The sequence below is a fragment of the Salmo salar genome, chromosome ssa03, assembly GCF_905237065.1.
Source record: "Salmo salar chromosome ssa03, Ssal_v3.1, whole genome shotgun sequence".
Lineage (NCBI taxonomy): Eukaryota > Metazoa > Chordata > Actinopteri > Salmoniformes > Salmonidae > Salmo > Salmo salar.
In genome coordinates, this window is record NC_059444.1 from 2069715 (window position 1) to 2092944 (window position 23230).

The following is a 23230-nucleotide window of genomic DNA, read 5'->3' on the forward strand; positions in this document are numbered from 1 at the left end:
AACAGCCTCCACTCTTCTGGGAAGGCTTTCCACTAGATGTTGGAACATTGCTGCTATAACAGCCTCCACTCTTCTGGGAAGGCTTTCCACTAGATGTTGGAACATTGCTGCAGGGGACTTGCTTCCATTCAGCCACAAGAACACTAGTGATGTTGGGCGCTGATGTTGGGCGATTAGGCCTGGCTCGCAGTCGGCATTACAATTCATCCCAAAGGTGTTCGATGAGGTTCAGGTCAGGGCTCTGTGCAGGCCAGTCAAGTTCTTCCACACCAATCTCGACAAACCATTTCTGTATGGACCTCGCTTTGTGCATGGGGGCATTGTCATGCTGAAACAGGAAAGGGCCTTCCCCAAACTGTTGTCATAAAGTTGGAAGCACAGAATCATCTGGAATGTCATTGTATGCTGTAGTGTTAAGATTTCCCTTCACTGGAACTAAGGGGCCTGAACCATGAAAAACAGCCCCAGACCATTATTCATCCTCCACCAAACTTTACAGTTGGCACTATGCATTGGGGCAGGTAGCGTTCTCCTGGTATCCGCCAAACCAAGATTTGTCAGTCGGATTGCCAGATGGTGAAGCGTTATTCATCACTCCAGAGAACACGTTTCCACTGCTCCAGAGTCCAATGGCGACGAGCTTTACACCACGCCAGCCGATGCTTGGCGTTGGGCATGATGATCTTAGGCTTGTGTGCGGCTGCTCGGCCATGGAAACACATTTCATGAAGCTCCTGACGAACAGTTCTTGTGCTGACGTTGCTTCCAGAGGCAGATTGGAACTCAGTAGTGAGTGTTGCAACCGAGGACAGACGATTTTTACATGCTACAGCACTCAACGGTCCCGTTCTGTGAGCTTGTGTGGCCTACCACTTCGCGGCTGAGCCGTTGTTGCTCCTAGACGTTTCCACTTCACATTAACAGCACTTACAGTTGACCGGGGGAAAGTCTAGCTGGGGCAGAAACTTGACAAACTGACTTGTTGGAAAGGTTTCATCCTATGACGGTGCCATGTTGAAAGTCACTGAGCTCTTCAGTAAGGCCCATTCTACTGCCAGTGTTTGTCTATGGAGATTGCATGGCGGCGTGCTCGATTTTATACACCTGTCAGCAACGGGTGTGGCTGAAATAGCCGAATCCACTCATTTGAATTGGTGTCCGCATACTTTGGATATATTGTGTGTATATATAGTGATATGTCTTCAGGTATACTACAGCAGTATGGTAACAGTGATGTTGTTGTCCTCAGTCTCACCTCCTGATAGGCCAGATGGGTCTGGAAAAAGACAAAATAAAGAGTTTAAATATAAAACTATAGTACATAATCATCACAGTGTGTGTGTGTGTGTGTTAGTGTGTGTGTGTGTGTGTGTTAGTGTGTCTGTGTGTGTTAGTGTGAGTGTGTTACTGTGTTACTGTGTTAGTGTGTGTGTGTGTTAGTGTGTGTGTGTTACTGTGTTAGTGTGTGTGTGTGTTAGTGTGTGTGTGTGTGTGTGTGTGTGTGTGTGTGTGTGTGTGTGTGTGTGTGTGTGTGTGTGTGTGTGTGTGTGTGTGTGTGTGTGTGTGTGTTACCATGGTCTGGATGATGCGGTCCATAGTATCCAGCTGTATAACAGGCTTGTTGCCGCTGAGGTCGACAGCCAGGAAGTCTTTTCTGTAGACGTTGGCCGGAGAGTTAGCGATCTCCCTCAGACCCGTCTCGTCCACGTTCTTCGTTGCCGCGACCACAAACATTCTGATGCCCTCGTCGCGCGCACGCTCCGCCGTCACCTTCACCCCGCCGCACGGGTTTCCTGTCACGTGACCGTCGGTGATGACGACAGCGAATCGCAGCGCCCTGGGGTCCGAAGGCAAGCGTGTCATTTCCTGCGTCATATTGGCGAGGGCGCAGTCGATGTAGGTTCCCTTACCTAGATACCGGATACCCCTCACCCCCTGGAACAACAACAACAACAGTTACTGTTTACCCCTCACCCCCTGGAACAACAACAACAGTTACTGTTTACCCCTCACCCCCTGGAACAACAACAGTTACTGTTTACCCCTCACCCCCTGGAACAACAACAGTTACTGTTTACCCCTCACCCCCTGGAACAACAACAGTTACTGTTTACCCCTCACCCCCTGGAACAACAACAGTTACTGTTTACCCCTCACCCCCTGGAACAACAACACAGTTACTGTTTACCCCTCACCCCCTGGAACAACAACAGTTACTGTTTACCCCTCACCCCCTGGAACAACAACAACAGTTACTGTTTACCCCTCACCCCCTGGAACAACAACAGTTACTGTTTACCCCTCACCCCCTGGAACAACAACAGTTACTGTTTACCCCTCACCCCCTGGAACAACAACAACAGTTACTGTTTACCCCTCACCCCCTGGAACAACAACAGTTACTGTTTACCCCTCACCCCTGGAACAACAACAACAGTTACTGTTTACCCCTCACCCCCTGGAACAACAACAACAGTTACTGTTTACCCCTCACCCCCTGGAACAACAACAACAGTTACTGTTTACCCCTCACCCCCTGGAACAACAACAGTTACTGTTTACCCCTCACCCCTGGAACAACAACAACAGTTACTGTTTACCCCTCACCCCCTGGAACAACAACAACAGTTACTGTTTACCCCTCACCCCCTGGAACAACAACAGTTACTGTTTACCCCTCACCCCCTGGAACAACAACACGTTACTGTTTACCCCTCACCCCCTGGAACAACAACAACAGTTACTGTTTACCCCTCACCCCTGGAACAACAACAGTTACTGTTTACCCCTCACCCCCTGGAACAACAACAACAGTTACTGTTTACCCCTCACCCCCTGGAACAACAACAACAGTTACTGTTTACCCCTCACCCCCTGGAACAACAACAACAGTTACTGTTTACCCCTCACCCCCTGGAACAACAACAGTTACTGTTTACCCCTCACCCCCTGGAACAACAACAGTTACTGTATGTTGGTTCAACCTGTATGAAACTGTCTTTAATGTTGTGCTCCATGCAGGATGAATTCCTACATTTAATGAAAACCAAAATGATGTAAAGCATAATAGCAATCAATCTATGTTTTCTCCTAAAATGTGTGTGTGTGTCTGTTATGCGCGCGTATGTATGCGTGTGTATGTGTGCGTGCAAACGTGTGTTTGTGTGTGTGCTACGTGCGTGCGTACGTGTGTGTGTGTGTGTGTGTGTGTGTGTGTGAGTTCGGCCCACCTGGATGAAGGCATCCTTGGCCTGTATGCGGCTGAAGACCTGTTGTGTCTGGGAGAAGTGTAGTCCTCCTATCTGCCATCTGATCTGAACCAGACCTTTATAGTCAGCATCCTCCAGACGATCTGCAAAACGCTCTGTAAACATCTGGACACACATCAAGGAGGAAGGGGTTAGAAATCTATCTATCCCTCCCTCCCTCCCTCCCTCCCTCCCTCCCTCCCTCCCTCCCTCCCTCCCTCCCTCCCTCCCTCCCTCCATCCCTCCCTCCCTCCCTCCCTCCCTCCCTCCCTCCCTCCCTCCCTCCACCCATCCCTCCCTCCCTCCCTCCCTCCCTCCCTCCCTCCCTCCCTCCATCCCTCCCTCCCTCCCTCCCTCCCTCCCTCCCTCCCTCCCTCCATCCATCCATCCATCCATCCATCTAAACTCTCTGTAAACATCTGCACATACACATCAAGGAGCAATAAGGATTTAGAAATAGGAGTTTAGAATTAAGTGCTAAACAGGTTAACTTAATAATAAAATATATTTAAATGTAACATAATAATATTGTAATTATAGTGTTGCAGTAAAAGGTGTAATCAATCACTCGATCCTTCAATCAATACAGGAACGATGATAGGGGAGTGTCACGTCCTGACCAGCAGACGGAGTAATCTCCACCAGTGATCCAGGGGAACATTATAATATAGTAGTAGGAACCTTAATGCTCTCCACCAGTGATCCAGGGGGAGGGGGAACATTATAATATAGTAGTAGGAACCTTAATGCTCTCCACCAGTGATCCAGGGGGAGGGGGAACATTATAATATAGTAGTAGGAACCTTAATGCTCTCCACCAGTGATCCAGGGGAGGGGGAACATTATAATATAGTAGTAGGAACCTTAATGCTCTCCACCAGTGATCCAGGGGGAGGGGGAACATTATAATATAGTAGTAGGAACCTTAATGCTCTCCACCAGTGATCCAGGGGGAGGGGGAACATTATAATATAGTAGTAGGAACCTTAATGCTCTCCACCAGTGATCCAGGGGGAGGGGGAACATTATAATATAGTAGTAGGAACCTTAATGCTCTCCACCAGTGATCCAGGGGAACATTATAATATAGTAGTAGGAACCTTAATGCTCTCCACCAGTGATCCAGGGGGAGGGGGAACATTATAATATAGTAGTAGGAACCTTAATGCTCTCCACCAGTGATCCAGGGGAGGGGGAACATTATAATATAGTAGTAGGAACCTTAATGCTCTCCACCAGTGATCCAGGGGAGGGGGGAACATTATAATATAGTAGTAGGAACCTTAATGCTCTCCACCAGTGATCCAGGGGGAGGGGGAACATTATAATATAGTAGTAGGAACCTTAATGCTCTCCACCAGTGATCCAGGGGAGGGGGAACATTATAATATAGTAGTAGGAACCTTAATGCTCTCCACCAGTGATCCGGGGGAGGGGGGAACATTATAATATAGTAGTAGGAACCTTAATGCTCTCCACCAGTGATCCAGGGGAGGGGGAACATTATAATATAGTAGTAGGAACCTTAATGCTCTCCACCAGTGATCCAGGGGAGGGAACATTATAATATAGTAGTAGGAACCTTAATGCTCTCCACCAGTGATCCAGGGGGGGAACATTATAATATAGTAGTAGGAACCTTAATGCTCTCCACCAGTGATCCAGGGGAGGGGGGAACATTATAATATAGTAGTAGGAACCTTAATGCTCTCCACCAGTGATCCAGGGGAGGGGGGAACATTATAATATAGTAGTAGGAACCTTAATGCTCTCCACCAGTGATCCAGGGGAGGGGGAACATTATAATATAGTAGTAGGAACCTTAATGCTCTCCACCAGTGATCCAGGGGAGGGGGAACATTATAATATAGTAGTAGGAACCTTAATGCTCTCCACCAGTGATCCAGGGGGAGGGGGAACATTATAATATAGTAGTAGGAACCTTAATGCTCTCCACCAGTGATCCAGGGGGAGGGGGAACATTATAATATAGTAGTAGGAACCTTAATGCTCTCCACCAGTGATCCAGGGGAGGGGGAACATTATAATATAGTAGTAGGAACCTTAATGCTCTCCACCAGTGATCCAGGGGAGGGGGGAACATTATAATATAGTAGTAGGAACCTTAATGCTCTCCACCAGTGATCCAGGGGAGGGGGAACATTATAATATAGTAGTAGGAACCTTAATGCTCTCCACCAGTGATCCAGGGGAGGGGGAACATTATAATATAGTAGTAGGAACCTTAATGCTCTCCACCAGTGATCCAGGGGAGGGGGAACATTATAATATAGTAGTAGGAACCTTAATGCTCTCCACCAGTGATCCAGGGGGAGGGGGAACATTATAATATAGTAGTAGGAACCTTAATGCTCTCCACCAGTGATCCAGGGGAGGGGAACATTATAATATAGTAGTAGGAACCTTAATGCTCTCCACCAGTGATCCAGGGGAGGGGGAACATTATAATATAGTAGTAGGAACCTTAATGCTCTCCACCAGTGATCCAGGGGGAGGGGGAACATTATAATATAGTAGTAGGAACCTTAATGCTCTCCACCAGTGATCCAGGGGAGGGGGAACATTATAATATAGTAGTAGGAACCTTAATGCTCTCCACCAGTGATCCAGGGGAGGGGGGAACATTATAATATAGTAGTAGGAACCTTAATGCTCTCCACCAGTGATCCAGGGGAGGGGGAACATTATAATATAGTAGTAGGAACCTTAATGCTCTCCACCAGTGATCCGGGGGAGGGGGAACATTATAATATAGTAGTAGGAACCTTAATGCTCTCCACCAGTGATCCAGGGGAGGGGGAACATTATAATATAGTAGTAGGAACCTTAATGCTCTCCACCAGTGATCCAGGGGAGGGGGGAACATTATAATATAGTAGTAGGAACCTTAATGCTCTCCACCAGTGATCCAGGGGAGGGGAACATTATAATATAGTAGTAGGAACCTTAATGCTCTCCACCAGTGATCCAGGGGAGGGGAACATTATAATATAGTAGTAGGAACCTTAATGCTCTCCACCAGTGATCCAGGGGAGGGGGAACATTATAATATAGTAGTAGGAACCTTAATGCTCTCCACCAGTGATCCAGGGGAGGGGGAACATTATAATATAGTAGTAGGAACCTTAATGCTCTCCACCAGTGATCCAGGGGGAGGGGGAACATTATAATATAGTAGTAGGAACCTTAATGCTCTCCACCAGTGATCCAGGGGGAGGGGGAACATTATAATATAGTAGTAGGAACCTTAATGCTCTCCACCAGTGATCCAGGGGGAGGGGGAACATTATAATATAGTAGTAGGAACCTTAATGCTCTCCACCAGTGATCCAGGGGAGGGGGGAACATTATAATATAGTAGTAGGAACCTTAATGCTCTCCACCAGTGATCCAGGGGGAGGGGGAACATTATAATATAGTAGTAGGAACCTTAATGCTCTCCACCAGTGATCCAGGGGAGGGGGAACATTATAATATAGTAGTAGGAACCTTAATGCTCTCCACCAGTGATCCAGGGGGAGGGGGAACATTATAATATAGTAGTAGGAACCTTAATGCTCTCCACCAGTGATCCGGGGGAGGGGGAACATTATAATATAGTAGTAGGAACCTTAATGCTCTCCACCAGTGATCCAGGGGAGGGGGAACATTATAATATAGTAGTAGGAACCTTAATGCTCTCCACCAGTGATCCAGGGGAGGGGGGAACATTATAATATAGTAGTAGGAACCTTAATGCTCTCCACCAGTGATCCAGGGGAGGGGGAACATTATAATATAGTAGTAGGAACCTTAATGCTCTCCACCAGTGATCCAGGGGAGGGGGAACATTATAATATAGTAGTAGGAACCTTAATGCTCTCCACCAGTGATCCAGGGGAGGGGGAACATTATAATATAGTAGTAGGAACCTTAATGCTCTCCACCAGTGATCCAGGGGAGGGGGAACATTATAATATAGTAGTAGGAACCTTAATGCTCTCCACCAGTGATCCAGGGGAGGGGGAACATTATAATATAGTAGTAGGAACCTTAATGCTCTCCACCAGTGATCCAGGGGAGGGGGAACATTATAATATAGTAGTAGGAACCTTAATGCTCTCCACCAGTGATCCAGGGGGAGGGGGAACATTATAATATAGTAGTAGGAACCTTAATGCTCTCCACCAGTGATCCAGGGGAGGGGGAACATTATAATATAGTAGTAGGAACCTTAATGCTCTCCACCAGTGATCCAGGGGAGGGGGAACATTATAATATAGTAGTAGGAACCTTAATGCTCTCCACCAGTGATCCAGGGGAGGGGGAACATTATAATATAGTAGTAGGAACCTTAATGCTCTCCACCAGTGATCCGGGGGAGGGGGAACATTATAATATAGTAGTAGGAACCTTAATGCTCTCCACCAGTGATCCAGGGGGAGGGGGAACATTATAATATAGTAGTAGGAACCTTAATGCTCTCCACCAGTGATCCAGGGGAGGGGAACATTATAATATAGTAGTAGGAACCTTAATGCTCTCCACCAGTGATCCAGGGGGAACATTATAATATAGTAGTAGGAACCTTAATGCTCTCCACCAGTGATCCAGGGGAGGGGGAACATTATAATATAGTAGTAGGAACCTTAATGCTCTCCACCAGTGATCCAGGGGGAGGGGGAACATTATAATATAGTAGTAGGAACCTTAATGCTCTCCACCAGTGATCCAGGGGGAGGGGGAACATTATAATATAGTAGTAGGAACCTTAATGCTCTCCACCAGTGATCCAGGGGGAGGGGGAACATTATAATATAGTAGTAGGAACCTTAATGCTCTCCACCAGTGATCCAGGGGAGGGGGGAACATTATAATATAGTAGTAGGAACCTTAATGCTCTCCACCAGTGATCCAGGGGGAGGGGGAACATTATAATATAGTAGTAGGAACCTTAATGCTCTCCACCAGTGATCCAGGGGAGGGGGAACATTATAATATAGTAGTAGGAACCTTAATGCTCTCCACCAGTGATCCAGGGGAGGGGGAACATTATAATATAGTAGTAGGAACCTTAATGCTCTCCACCAGTGATCCAGGGGGAGGGGGAACATTATAATATAGTAGTAGGAACCTTAATGCTCTCCACCAGTGATCCAGGGGGAGGGGGAACATTATAATATAGTAGTAGGAACCTTAATGCTCTCCACCAGTGATCCGGGGGGAGGGGGAACATTATAATATAGTAGTAGGAACCTTAATGCTCTCCACCAGTGATCCATGGGGAGGGGGAACATTATAATATAGTAGTAGGAACCTTAATGCTCTCCACCAGTGATCCAGGGGGAGGGGGAACATTATAATATAGTAGTAGGAACCTTAATGCTCTCCACCAGTGATCCAGGGGGAGGGGGAACATTATAATATAGTAGTAGGAACCTTAATGCTCTCCACCAGTGATCCAGGGGGAGGTTCTTGCAGGGCGATGGTCTCAGACGTGTCGATCGTAAAGTACACATCTATAGGACACTCATGTTTCTCTGCAGGACACACACACACACACACACACACACACACACACACACACACACACACACACACACACACACGTTAGGTCACATGATAACACACACACACATGTACATGTAAACACAAACAAACATCCAATGAAATCTCAAAATGGCCCAAGTCAAAGTATTACTTCTTGTTGAGTGTAAACAGAGGACTACCTATTGGACATCCAAACTACAGAACATCAAAATCTGAGAAATGAAAAACATATTTTACAAAGAGCTCTGGCCAATTAGAGCTCTGGTCAATTAGGGCTCTGGTCAATTAGGGCTCTGGTCAATTAGAGCTCTGGTCAATTAGGGCTCTGGTCAATTAGGGCTCTGGTCAATTAGAGCTCTGGTCAATTAGGGCTCTGGTCAATTAGGGCTCTGGTCAATTAGAGCTCTGGTCAATTAGGGCTCTGGTCAATTAGAGCTCTGGTCAATTAGGGCTCTGGTCAATTAGGGCTCTGGTCAATTAGAGCTCTGGTCAATTAGGGCTCTGGCCAATTAGAGCTCTGGTCAATTAGGGCTCTGGCCAAATAGAGCTCTGGTCAATTAGGGCTCTGGTCAATTAGAGCTCTGGTCAATTAGAGCTCTGGTCAATTAGGGCTCTGGTCAATTAGAGCTCTGGTCAATTAGGGCTCTGGTCAATAATATGGCACCATGTAGGGAATAGGGTGCCATTTGGGATGCAGTGCAGACTGGAGTATGATGTCAGTATGATGTCAGTATGATGTCAGATCTAGAGCGGTGCATGGTATGAAGGGAACTCACTGTTGCATTCTTGGAAGGCCTGGGCTGCGGCCCCAAACAGTAAACACAGCACGATGAACTCTGACATCATCGTCATCCTGTCCTCCTACCTGGCATGACACACACACACACACACACACACACACACACACACACACACACACACACACACACACACACACACACACAGCACACGCACACACTTTAATTACTTAAATCCACAAATGACATCACATTTGAATAGAATTACTATATCTCACCTGGGGTCATACAGATTCCTGAACAGTTGTACAGATGGATAGTTATACAGATGGACAGTTATACAGATGGATAGTTATACAGATGGACAGTTATACAGATGGACAGTTATACAGATGGACAGTTATACAGATGGATAGTTATACAGATGGATAGTTATACAGATGGACATGTATACAGATGGATAGTTATACAGATGGACAGTTATACAGATGTACATGTATACAGATGGACAGTTATACAGATGGACATGTATACAGATGGACAGTTATACAGATGGACATGTATACAGATGGACAGTTATACAGATGGACATTTATACAGATGGACAGTTATGCAGATGGTCATTTATACAGATGGATAGTTATACAGATGGACAGTTATACAGATGGATAGTTATACATGTGAACAGTTATACAGATGGACAGATATGCTGATGGACATTTATACAGATGGATAGTTATACAGATGGACAGTTATACAGATGGATAGTTATACAGATGGACATTTATACAGATGGACAGTTATGCAGATGGACATTTATACAGATGGACAGTTATACAGATGGACAGTTATACAGATGGATAGTTATACAGATGGACATTTATACAGATGGACAGTTATGCAGATGGACATTTATACAGATGGACAGTTATACAGATGGACAGTTATACAGATGGATAGTTATACAGATGGACATTTATACAGATGGACAGTTATGCAGATGGACATTTATACAGATGGATAGTTATACAGATGGACATGTATACAGATGGACAGTTATGCAGATGGACATTTATACAGATGGACAGGTATACAGATGGACAGTTATGCAGATGCCTGGACAGTTATAAATATATACAGATGGACAGTTATGCAGATGCCTGGACAGTTATACATTTATACAGATGGACAGTTATACAGATGGACAGTTATGCAGATGCCTGGACAGTTACATGGATGGGTAGTTATATAATTATACAGAAAGACAGTTATAGAGATGGACAGTTATACAGATGGACAGTTATGCAGATGCCTGGACAGTTATATGGATGGACAATTATAGAGATGGAAAGTTATACAGATTCCTGGACAGTTATAGAGATGGACAGTTATGCAGATGGACAGTTATGCAGATGCCTGGACAGTTATATGGATGGACAATTATAGAGATGGACAGTTATACAGATTCCTGGACAGTTATACAGATGGACATTTATATAGATGGACAGCGATACAGATGGACAGTTATACAGATGCCTGGACAGTTAAACAGATGGACATTTACAGATGGACAGTTATGCAGATGGACAGTTATGCAGATGCCTGGACAGTTATACAGATTGACAATTATACCGATTTCTGGACAGTTATAGAGTTATACAGATGGACGGTTATGCAGATGGACAGTTATACAGATGCATGGACAGTTATATAAATGCCTGGACAGCTATTTATGTGTCCTCTACGCCACCAATAGTAACAGCAACAACATCTCATAGTTTCCCTTCGAAATTCCACAAATTATGGACGAACGTGCGATGGTCGTCGTAAGGAGTAGACCAAGGTGCAGCGTGTTGAGTGCTCATGATAAATATTTATTTTAACTCAGAACACTAGAGCAAAAAATCTAACAAACGGAAAACGAACGTCACGTTCTGCAGGCTTTACAGAGCTGTGCAAAAACAAGATCTCACAACACCAGGTGGAAAAAAACCCCCACTTAAGTATGATCTCCAATTAGAGACAACGAGGACCAGCTACCTCTAATTGGAGATCATCCCAAACAAAACCAACATAGAAATACACAACTAGAACATGAACATAGAAAAACACCCCGTCACATCCTGACCTACTTTACCATAGAAAATAATATCTTAACATGGTCAGGACGTGACAGTACCCCCCCCAAGGTGCAGACTCCGAATGCAATTAAAAACCACCATGTAACTACCTATATGCTGCTATAGAGAGGTATAACTACCTATATGCTGCTATAGAGAGGTATAACCACCTATATACTGCTATAGAGAGGTATAACTACCTATATGCTGCTATAGAGAGGTATAACCACCTATATGCTGCTATAGAGAGGTATAACCACCATGTAACTACCTATATGCTGCTATAGAGAGGTATAACCACCTATATGCTGCTATAGAGAGGTATAACCACCATGTAACTACCTATATGCTGCTATAGAGAGGTATAACCACCTATATGCTGCTATAGAGAGGTATAACCACCATGTAACTACCTATATGCTGCTATAGAGAGGTATAACCACCATGTAACTACCTATATGCTGCTATAGAGAGGTATAACCACCATGTAACTACCTATATGCTGCTATAGAGAGGTATAACCACCATGTAACTACCTATATGCTGCTATAGAGAGGTATAACCACCTATATGCTGCTATAGAGAGGTATAACCACCATGTAACCACCTATATGCTGCTATAGAGAGGTATAACCACCTATATGCTGCTATAGAGAGGTATAACCACCTATATGCTGCTATAGAGAGGTATAACCACCTATATGCTGCTATAGAGAGGTATAACCACCATGTAACTACCTATATGCTGCTATAGAGAGGTATAACCACCATGTAACTACCTATATGCTGCTATAGAGAGGTATAACCACCATGTAACTACCTATATGCTGCTATAGAGAGGTATAACCACCATGTAACTACCTATATGCTGCTATAGAGAGGTATAACCACCTATATGCTGCTATAGAGAGGTATAACCAATATGTAACTACCTATATGCTGCTATAGAGAGGTATAACCACCATGTAACTACCTATATGCTGCTATAGAGAGGTATAACCACCATGTAACTACCTATATGCTGCTATAGAGAGGTATAACCACCATGTAACTACCTATATGCTGCTATAGAGAGGTATAACCACCTATATGCTGCTATAGAGAGGTATAACCACCATGTAACTACCTATATGCTGCTATAGAGAGGTATAACCACCTATATGCTGCTATAGAGAGGTATAACCACCATGTAACTACCTATATGCTGCTATAGAGAGGTATAACCACCATGTAACTACCTATATGCTGCTATAGAGAGGTATAACCACCATGTAACTACCTATATGCTGCTATAGAGAGGTATAACCACCATGTAACTACCTATATGCTGCTATAGAGAGGTATAACCACCATGTAACCACCTATATGCTGCTATAGAGAGGTATAACCACCTATATGCTGCTATAGAGAGGTATAACCACCATGTAACTACCTATATGCTGCTATAGAGAGGTATAACCACCTATATGCTGCTATAGAGAGGTATAACCACCATGTAACTACCTATATGCTGCTATAGAGAGGTATAACCACCTATATGCTGCTATAGAGAGGTATAACCACCATGTAACTACCTATATGCTGCTATAGAGAGGTATAACCACCTATATGCTGCTATAGAGAGGTATAACCACCATGTAACTACCTATATGCTGCTATAGAGAGGTATAACCACCTATATGCTGCTATAGAGAGGTATAACCACCATGTAACTACCTATATGCTGCTATAGAGAGGTATAACCACCATGTAACTACCTATATGCTGCTATAGAGAGGTATAACCACCTATATGCTGCTATAGAGAGGTATAACCACCTATATGCTGCTATAGAGAGGTATAACCACCATGTAACCACCTATATGCTGCTATAGAGAGGTATAACCACCATGTAACTACCTATATGCTGCTATAGAGAGGTATAACCACCATGTAACTACCTATATGCTGCTATAGAGAGGTATAACCACCATGTAACTACCTATATGCTGCTATAGAGAGGTATAACTACCTATATGCTGCTATAGAGAGGTATAACCACCTATATGCTGCTATAGAGAGGTATAACCACCATGTAACTACCTATATGCTGCTATAGAGAGGTATAACCACCATGTAACTACCTATATGCTGCTATAGAGAGGTATAACCACCTATATGCTGCTATAGAGAGGTATAACCACCATGTAACTACCTATATGCTGCTATAGAGAGGTATAACTACCTATATGCTGCTATAGAGAGGTATAACCACCTATATGCTGCTATAGAGAGGTATAACCACCATGTAACTACCTATATGCTGCTATAGAGAGGTATAACTACCTATATGCTGCTATAGAGAGGTATAACCACCTATATGCTGCTATAGAGAGGTATAACCACCATGTAACCACCTATATGCTGCTATAGAGAGGTATAACCACCTATATGCTGCTATAGAGAGGTATAACCACCATGTAACTACCTATATGCTGCTATAGAGAGGTATAACCACCATGTAACCACCTATATGCTGCTATAGAGAGGTATAACTACCTATATGCTGCTATAGAGAGGTATAACCACCTATATGCTGCTATAGAGAGGTATAACCACCATGTAACTACCTATATGCTGCTATAGAGAGGTATAACCACCTATATGCTGCTATAGAGAGGTATAACCACCATGTAACCACCTATATGCTGCTATAGAGAGGTATAACCACCATGTAACTACCTATATGCTGCTATAGAGAGGTATAACCACCATGTAACCACCTATATGCTGCTATAGAGAGGTATAACCACCTATATGCTGCTATAGAGAGGTATAACCACCATGTAACTACCTATATGCTGCTATAGAGAGGTATAACCACCTATATGCTGCTATAGAGAGGTATAACCACCATGTAACCACCTATATGCTGCTATAGAGAGGTATAACCACCTATATGCTGCTATAGAGAGGTATAACCACCATGTAACTACCTATATGCTGCTATAGAGAGGTATAACCACCATGTAACTACCTATATGCTGCTATAGAGAGGTATAACTACCTATATGCTGCTATAGAGAGGTATAACCACCTATATGCTGCTATAGAGAGGTATAACCACCATGTAACTACCTATATGCTGCTATAGCCTACATATTAATTTAGTTTGTCATTCTATCGTTTTCATGCAATTTTTGTGGTAAATAAATCTAATTGATTTAGAATATATTTGAAATAATTTTCCAGAAATTTTATTTACCAACTCTGTGTATTCTCAAATTCAAAAAAGCTTGCTCCCCCTCACTATGGCATCACCGCATCCCTGCCTGAAGGCACAAACCCTACCGTACCTCCTTGCCCGTCCAAATAAAATATTGATAATTTATTTGACCGAGACGGGCGCGGACAGAAAAACTCCTCAAACTCACCTAAAAGCATCCGAGCGCACGAAACAGAGCATGTATCTGATGCTGTCAAGTCCCAGAATATGGCATGTCATACTATTTCTGGCCAGACAGCATTAGATACATGGGCTACATATAGTAAGACAAAGGGACGCTGATTTCCTTGTTAGTTTCAGCAGAGAGGAAGAGGCGAAACGAGAGTGCTCACTCTCGCCTAACATCTGTCCTGACTAAACCCAATGCGTTTCAATGGGCATAACATGCAGTCCTAAGCTTATTGCCGGCATTCCTGCGCTTGGGACAAGGACTCTTGTAATTTTTGAGCATCTTGTCATTATATATACATATCTCTGATTTCAGCCACTTGCGAATTGGAAATGAAAGTTGGCGAGTGCACAGTGCACTGTTCGGATGCTAGCTTCCCCTAAAGTAAATTGATATTTTGTCAAAATTATATAACTCCTCCTGTCTAAATAAAATCATTCAAAAATAATTTACCAGAGAGCTTGACTTAGCCACAGAGGATCATTACCTTATTTTGTTTTTTAAATAGTTGTGGATTGTTTCAAATCGCAAGTGCATAGGCCTATGACTAGTTGGGAAGCCAGCAATTTCCCGTGAAAACAACGGTCCCGTCAAACTGATTCTTTCTGGCTCCGGCCTGGCCTCCTCTTAACGGTAAGATCCGGTAATGCAGGGTTTAACGGGGATGAACAGGGAGGCGTGTTCTGTACTGGGTGTGTTCCAGATTTATACGCACATTATCTGAGCAGAACATCATAGCTTTCCAATACACTTGTCTCAGGAACCACCATCTGACCTGGAACGCACCCAGTCACCACAGAACAGTGTTCTGATCTGGAACGCACCCAGTCAGCACAGAACAGTGTTCTGATCTGGAACGCACCCAGTCACCACAGAACAGTGTTCTGATCTGGAACGCACCCAGTCAGCACAGAACAGTGTTCTGATCTGGAACGCACCCAGTCACCACAGAACAGTGTTCTGATCTGGAACGCACCCAGTCACCACAGAACAGTGTTCTGATCTGGAACGCACCCAGTCACCACAGAACAGTGTTCTGATCTGGAACGCACCCAGTCACCACAGAACAGTGTTCTGATCTGGAACGCACCCAGTCACCACAGAACAGTGTTCTGATCTGGAACGCACCCAGTCACCACAGAACAGTGTCCATCTGACCTGGAACGCACCCAGTCACCACAGAACAGTGTTCTGACCTGGAACGCACCCAGTCACCACAGAACAGTGTTCTGACCTGGAACGCACCCAGTCACCACAGAACAGTGTTCTGACCTGGAACGCACCCAGTCACCACAGAACAGTGTCCATCTGACCTGGAACGCACCCAGTCACCACAGAACAGTGTCCATCTGATCTGGAAAGCACCCAGTCACCACAGAACAGTGTCCATCTGACCTGGAACGCACCCAGTCACCACAGAACAGTGTCCATCTGACCTGGAACGCACCCAGTCACCACAGAACAGTGTCTATCTGATCTGGAAAGCACCCAGTCACCACAGAACAGTGTCCATCTGAACTAAAGTTGATTTTCACAACTCTGTGTAAAAACGAAATATTAGCGATGGCCAAAAATAGTTTATAGCTAATTGACTGGTCTCCAAATGAGAGTGGAGACGATGTGCGTGCATGTATTCAAATACTTCACACACACACATTTACAAGGCTTTAAAATTACATAGACCCTAATGCATATTAGAGTCGGATATTACAGATAACCGAGAGAGAGCGAGAGAGAGATGGGCGAACTAACCACAGAGATAGCAGAAGTTAGAGAGAGCGAGAGAGAGATGGGCGAACTAACCACAGAGATAGCAGAAGTTAGAGAGAGAGAGATGGGCGAACTAACCACAGAGATAGCAGAAGTTAGAGAGAGAGGGAGAGAGATGGGCGAACTAACCGCAGAGATAGCAGAAGTTAGAGAGAGAGGGAGAGAGATGGGCGAACTAACCACAGAGATAGCAGAAGTTAGAGAGAGAGAGATGGGCGAACTAACCACAGAGATAGCAGAAGTTAGAGAGAGAGAGAGAGATGGGCGAACTAACCACAGAGATAGCAGAAGTTAGAGAGAGAGAGAGAGAGATGGGCGAACTAACCACAGAGATAGCAGAAGTTAGAGAGAGAGCGAGAGAGAGATGGGCGAACTAACCACAGAGATAGCAGAAGTTAGAGAGAGAGGGAGAGAGAGATGGGCGAACTAACCGCAGAGATAGCAGAAGTTAGAGAGAGAGAGAGAGAGATGGGCAAACTAACGGCAGAGATAGCATAAGTTAGAGAGAGAGAGAGCGATGGGCGAACTAACCGCAGAGATAGCAGAAGTTAGAGAGAGAGAGAGATGGGCAAACTAACGGCAGAGATAGCATAAGTTAGAGAGAGAGAGAGCGATGGGCGAACTAACCGCAGAGATAGCAGAAGTTAGAGAGAGAGAGAGATGGGCAAACTAACGGCAGAGATAGCAGAAGTTAGAGAGAGAGAGAGAGATGGGCGAACTAACCGCAGAGATAGCAGAAGTTAGAGAGAGAGAGAGAGATGGGCGAACTAACCACAGAGATAGCAGAAGTTAGAGAGAGAGAGAGAGATGGGCGAACTAACCACAGAGATAGCAGAAGTTAGAGAGAGAGCGAGAGATGGGCAAACTAACGGCAGAGATAGCAGAAGTTAGAGAGAGAGGGAGAGAGATGGGCGAACTAACCACAGAGATAGCAGAAGTTAGAGAGAGAGAGATGGGCGAACTAACCACAGAGATAGCAGAAGTTAGAGAGAGAGAGAGAGATGGGCGAACTAACGGCAGAGATAGCAGAAGTTAGAGAGAGAGAGTGGGAACTAACGTAGAGAGAGAGAGAGAGATGGGCGAACTAACCACAGAGATAGCAGAAGTTAGAGAGAGAGAGAGAGAGAGAGATGGGCGAACTAACGGCAGAGATAGCAGAAGTTAAAACTTTCTAAACTCACCCAAAACTTTAGAAAAACTCCAGAACCTTCGTAACAGCGCGTGGAAACCCTCGCTGGATCAGTCTCTCATCTCATGGGGAGAAAAACAGGAAGAAAGGAGAAGAATACAACGGTGTTCTGGATGCGCGTGAGGTTCGGGGCGTACCATAGGAGAAGAGACGGCTTGCTCTCCCGTTTCTCTCCGTGAGCTCGAGCTGTTCTGATCCCTCCTCCTGTTCGCCCGCATGCATCCACGAGGAGGCGCCCTGGGTCCACAGGAGGTGTGTGCGTGTGTGTCTGTACATTTGTGCTCGTGTGTTTTGCGCGCTTGTGCGTGTGTGTGCGTGCACTTGTGTTGGCGCGTGCCAGTACGTCTGTTAATCTCCTTTCAGCATTCTGTGATATGACTTGTTTTGATTGTGCCTAGCAGCGGGGCTTGAGAGAGAGTTAAGCAGGATCTGAATTGACCATATGAGTGCTTATAGCGAGGCCTGGGGCGTGGGCTGAGCACAGACACAAGCACAGACACAGGTCGGGCGGGCCGGGCCGGGCAGGCGGGCCGGGCCGGGCATCAATGCTTTTACGTGTTGTTGGATGTCATCTGGTTGGTAATGGAACACGGACGGATTCACGGGGATATGACTGGAAATAAACTATGGACATTTCAGAGCTCTATAGTACACACACTAAACAACACTGTAATGGGCTGTGTGTGTGTGTGTGTGTGTGTGTGTGTGTGTGTGTGTGTGTGTGTGTGTGTGTGTGTGTGTGTGTGTGTGTGTGTGTGTGTGTGTGTGTGTGTGTGTGTGTGTGTGTGTGTTATATCTGTGTGTGTGTGTGTGTGTGTGTGTGTGTGTGTGTGTGTGTGTGTGTGTGTGTGTGTGTGTGTGTGTGTGTGTGTGTGTGTGTGTGTGTGTGTGTGTGTGTGTGTGTTTATATCTGTGTGTGTGTGTTTATATGTGGTGCTGAGGTGTGTGTGTGTGTGTGTGTGTGTGTGTGTGTGTGTGTGTGTGTGTGTGTGTGTGTGTGTGTGTGTGTTATATCTGTGTGTGTGTGTTTATATGTGGTGCTGAGGTGTGTGTGTGTGTGTGTGTGTGTGTGTGTGTGTGTGTGTGTGTGTGTGTGTGTGTGTGTGTGTGTGTGTGTTTATATGTGGTGCTGAGGTGTGTGTGTATATCTGTGTGTATGTATATCTGTGTGTGGTGTGTGTGTGTGTTTATATCTGTGTGTGTGTGTGTGTGTGTGTTTATATCTCTGTGTGTGTGTGTGTGTGTGTGTGTGTGTGTGTGTGTGTGTGTGTGTGTGTGTGTGTGTTTATATGTGGTGCTGAGGTGTGTGTGTATATCTGTGTGTGTGTATGTGTATATCTGTGTGTGTGTGTGTGTGTATATCTGTGTGTGTGTGTGTGTGTGTGTGTGTATCTGTGTGTGTGTGTGTGTGTATACCTGTGGTGTGTGTGTGTGTGTTTATATGTGTGTGTGTGTGTTTATATCTGTGTGTGTGTGTGTATCTGTGTGTGTGTGTGTGTGTGTTAATATGTGGTGCTGAGGTGTGTGTGTGTGTGTGTGTGTGTGTGGTCGGGTACCTGTGGAGGATCTGTTTAATCAATTGCTGTCAACACACCATGCACACACACACACACACACACACACACACACACACACACACACACACACACACACACACACACACACACACACACACACACACACACACACACACATGCCAGATGTTTCTGGCGAGGGGTGCATTTTTCCTTAAAAAGAGAACAGAAGGAAGTGTGTGTGTTAGTGTGTGTGTGTGTGTGTGTGTGTGTGTGTGTGTGTGTGTGTGTGTGTGTGTGTGTGTGTGTGTGTGTGTGTGTGTGTGTGTGGGGGGGTGCTTTGCTCTCCCTGTTTCAACATGACTCATGAAGCAAGAATGACCCTCCTCTCCTCGTGTCCTTTCCTCTCTCTCTCTAAATCCAAAATTAACCCTTACCCCTTAACCCTAACCCATATCACCTTTCTCCCGACCCCTACCACTTACCCATATCACCTACCCTTACCAGTGTCCCCTACTCCTACACCTTACCCGCTTACCTCCTACCCCCTGCCCTACTTTCTTTCCCCGTTACCCCTACCCCTCTCTGGGCGTCCAGAAGTGGTAAGAGCCGTTGAGGATTATTGCCGTTCGTGTCCCGAATGCCAATTTAATTAACCTAAATCTCTAATCCCTCTGCCTATCATAGACGTCCCCTTTTGAGAGAACTGCCATGGATCTGGTGGTTCCCCTGGTAAAGTCCGCCAAAGAGCACCAATATTTCCTGGTGATTTTAGACTATGCCACCCGCTACCCAGAGGCCATTCCCTTAACCTCTATGGGCTAGGCAACACTGAAGCATGCATGAGAGCACCAGCTGTTCTGGATGACTGTGCATCACAGTTTCATCGACCGTGTGGCTGAAATGGGTGATCGGATGCAAATGTTGTGGCCAATGGTAAGAGAGCATATGGCCCAAGCCCAAGAAGCGAAGAGCAGGATCTACAATCGGGGAGCTCGACCCAGAGAATTCCAGAATGTGGAGAGAGTTCTGGTACTGGTGCCTACAACAGAGAATATGTTTCTGTCCACCTGGAAGAGACCATACAAGATCCAAGAGAAGGTGAGTCCAGTGAACTACAAAGTTCGGCAGCCGGTGCAAATACACCACATACAATTTTTTCAAAGGATGGCAAGTCCGAGAGGCATTGCTTGGTGTTGCTGTGTCTTCTGTCCTCACAGAAGCAGCTCGAGAAGAGGTTTCCATTAGCACCCAGCTTACAAAACTACAGCAGGAAGAGATGGGACAACTAGTCGAAACAGAGCATTGACGTTTTCTCTCTCCTCACAGGGTGCACAACCTGTGAGGAGAGAGAAAACCACCACATCTACACAAAACTCGGAAAGAAGGTAACATTACGGCCTTATAGGATCCCAGAGGCCAGACGGGTGGCCATCAAAAAGGAGGAGGACCAGATGCTAAAAATGGGGATTATCGAGCTGTCCCTGACCCCTGACCCCTAACCCCTAACCCCTGACCCCTAACCCCTAACCCCTAACCCTAACCCCTAACCCCTAACCCCTAACCCTAACCCTAACCCTGACCCTAACCCCTAACCCCTAACCCTAACCCTGACCCCTAACCCCTAACCCTGTCCCTAACCCCTAACCCCTAACCCTAACCCTGACCCTAACCCTAACCCCTAACCCCTAACCCTAACCCTGACCCTAACCCTAACCCCTAACCCCTAACCCTAACCCTGACCCTAACCCCTAACCCCTAACCCTGACCCTGACCCTAACCCTAACCCCTAACCCTAACCCCTAACCCCTAACCCCTAACCCTAACCCCTAACCCCTAACCCTAACCCCTAACCCCTAACCCTAACCCCTAACCCTAACCCTAACCCCTAACCTAACCTAACCCTAACCCTAACCCCTAACCCCTAACCCCTAACCCTAACCTCCCTAACCCTAACCCTAACCCCTAACCCTAACCCTAACCCTAACCCCTAACCCTAACCCTAACCCTAACCCTAACCCTAACCCCTAACCCTAACCCCTAACCCTAACCCTAACCCCTAACCCTAACCCTAACCCCTAACCCCTAACCCCTAACCCCTGACCCTGACCTACCCTAACCCTAACCTCCTAACCCCTAACCCCTAACCACTTAACCCTAACCCTAACCCTAACTCCTAACCCTGTCCCTAACCCCTAACCCCTAACCCCTAACCCCTAACCCTGACCCTAACCCCTAACCCTAACCCTAACCTAACCCTAACCCCTAACCCCTAACCCTAACCCTAACCCTAACCCTGACCTACCCCTAACCCTAACCCTAACCCTGTCCCTAACCCCTAACCTCCTAACCCTAACCCTAACCCTAACCTCCTAACCCTGTCCCTAACCCCTAACCCCTAACCCCTAACCCTAACCCTAACCCTAACCTGTCCTAACCCTAACCCTAACCCTAACCTCAAACCCCTAACCCTAACCCTAACCCTGACCCTGACCCCTAACCCTAACCCTAACCCCTAACCCCTAACCATTAACCCTAACCCTAACCCTAACCCCTGACCCTAACCCTAACCCTAATCCCTAACCCTAACCCTAACCCTAACCCTAACCCTAACCCCTAACCCTAACCCTAATCCCAGTGTGAATGGTGCAGCCCGATCATCTTAGTTCTGAAGTCGGATGGGTCAGTAAGGTTTTGCAATGACTCTGAAAACTAAATGAGATATCGAAATTTGACACTTATCCTATGCCCCGTGTAGATGAGCTGATTGACCGCCTGGGCAACGCCCGGTATATCAGCACCCTGGATCTTACTAAGGGGTACTGGCAGGTTCCCCTGGCCCCAGAGGCGAGGGAGAAGACGGGCTTTGCCACGCCTACAGGGCTGTACCATTACACGGTTCTACCCGTCGGCCAGCATGGAGCTCCGCCTACTTTTCAGAGGCTGATGGATAGGGTCCTGAGACCTCACAGTGAGTACTGAGACCCCACAGTGAGTACTGAGACCTCACAGTGAGTACTGAAACCCCACAGTGGGTACTGAGACCCCACAGTGAGTACTGAGACCCCACAGTGAGTACTGTGACCCCACAGTGAGTACTGAGACCCCACAGTGAGTACTGAGACCTCACAGTGAGTACTGAGACCTCACAGTGAGTACTGTGACCCCACAGTGAGTACTGAGACCCCACAGTGAGTACTGAGACCTCACAGTGAGTACTGAGACCCCACAGTGAGTACTGAGACCTCACAGTGAGTACTGAGACCCCACAGTGAGTATTGAGACCCCACAGTGAGTACTCGGCAGCATATTTGGATAACGTGATTGTATACAGCCCTAACTGGGAATCTCACCTGAAGAAGCTCAATGCTGTCTTGGTGGCTCTTCGCAAAGCAGGTCTAACCGCCAATGCAAAAAAAATGCAGACTGGGACTTGAGGAAGCAGAGTACCTGGGCTTTACCATTGGGAGGGCCAACGTCAAACCGCAAGAGAAGAAAGTTCAAGCCAATCGACAGTGGCCACCCCCCCCAAACCAAGTCTGAAGTAAAAAAAACTTTGAGGGGCTAACCGGCTATTACCATAGGTTCATTCCTAACTATGCAACTCTAGCTTGTCCTCTCACAGACCTGACCAAAAAGACCCTGTCCAACGAGGTCAGGTGGACTGA

The 23230-nt window shown here is 45.9% G+C and overlaps 1 protein-coding gene across 2 annotated transcripts in view; it reads right to left on the minus strand.

Moving 5' to 3' along the window:
• col6a2 (collagen, type VI, alpha 2) overlaps positions 1-18249 on the minus strand; it is a 61549-nt gene extending 43300 nt beyond the window's left edge. Inside the window, exons 1-6 of one of the 2 annotated variants that reach the window (XM_045714383.1) lie at positions 18041-18249; positions 9575-9659; positions 8688-8788; positions 3231-3374; positions 1573-1935; positions 1256-1276 (exon numbers count right to left, since the gene is read on the minus strand). In XM_045714383.1, coding sequence (XP_045570339.1) covers positions 1256-1276; positions 1573-1935; positions 3231-3374; positions 8688-8788; positions 9575-9650 — 705 coding nt within the window. In that variant the 5' untranslated portion in view covers positions 9651-9659; positions 18041-18249. Of the gene's footprint in view, positions 1-1255; positions 1277-1572; positions 1936-3230; positions 3375-8687; positions 8789-9574; positions 9664-18040 lie in introns of both variants that reach the window. The other variant, XM_045714382.1, reaches the window with a different exon arrangement.
• Between the last annotated feature and the right edge of the window lie 4981 nt (positions 18250-23230).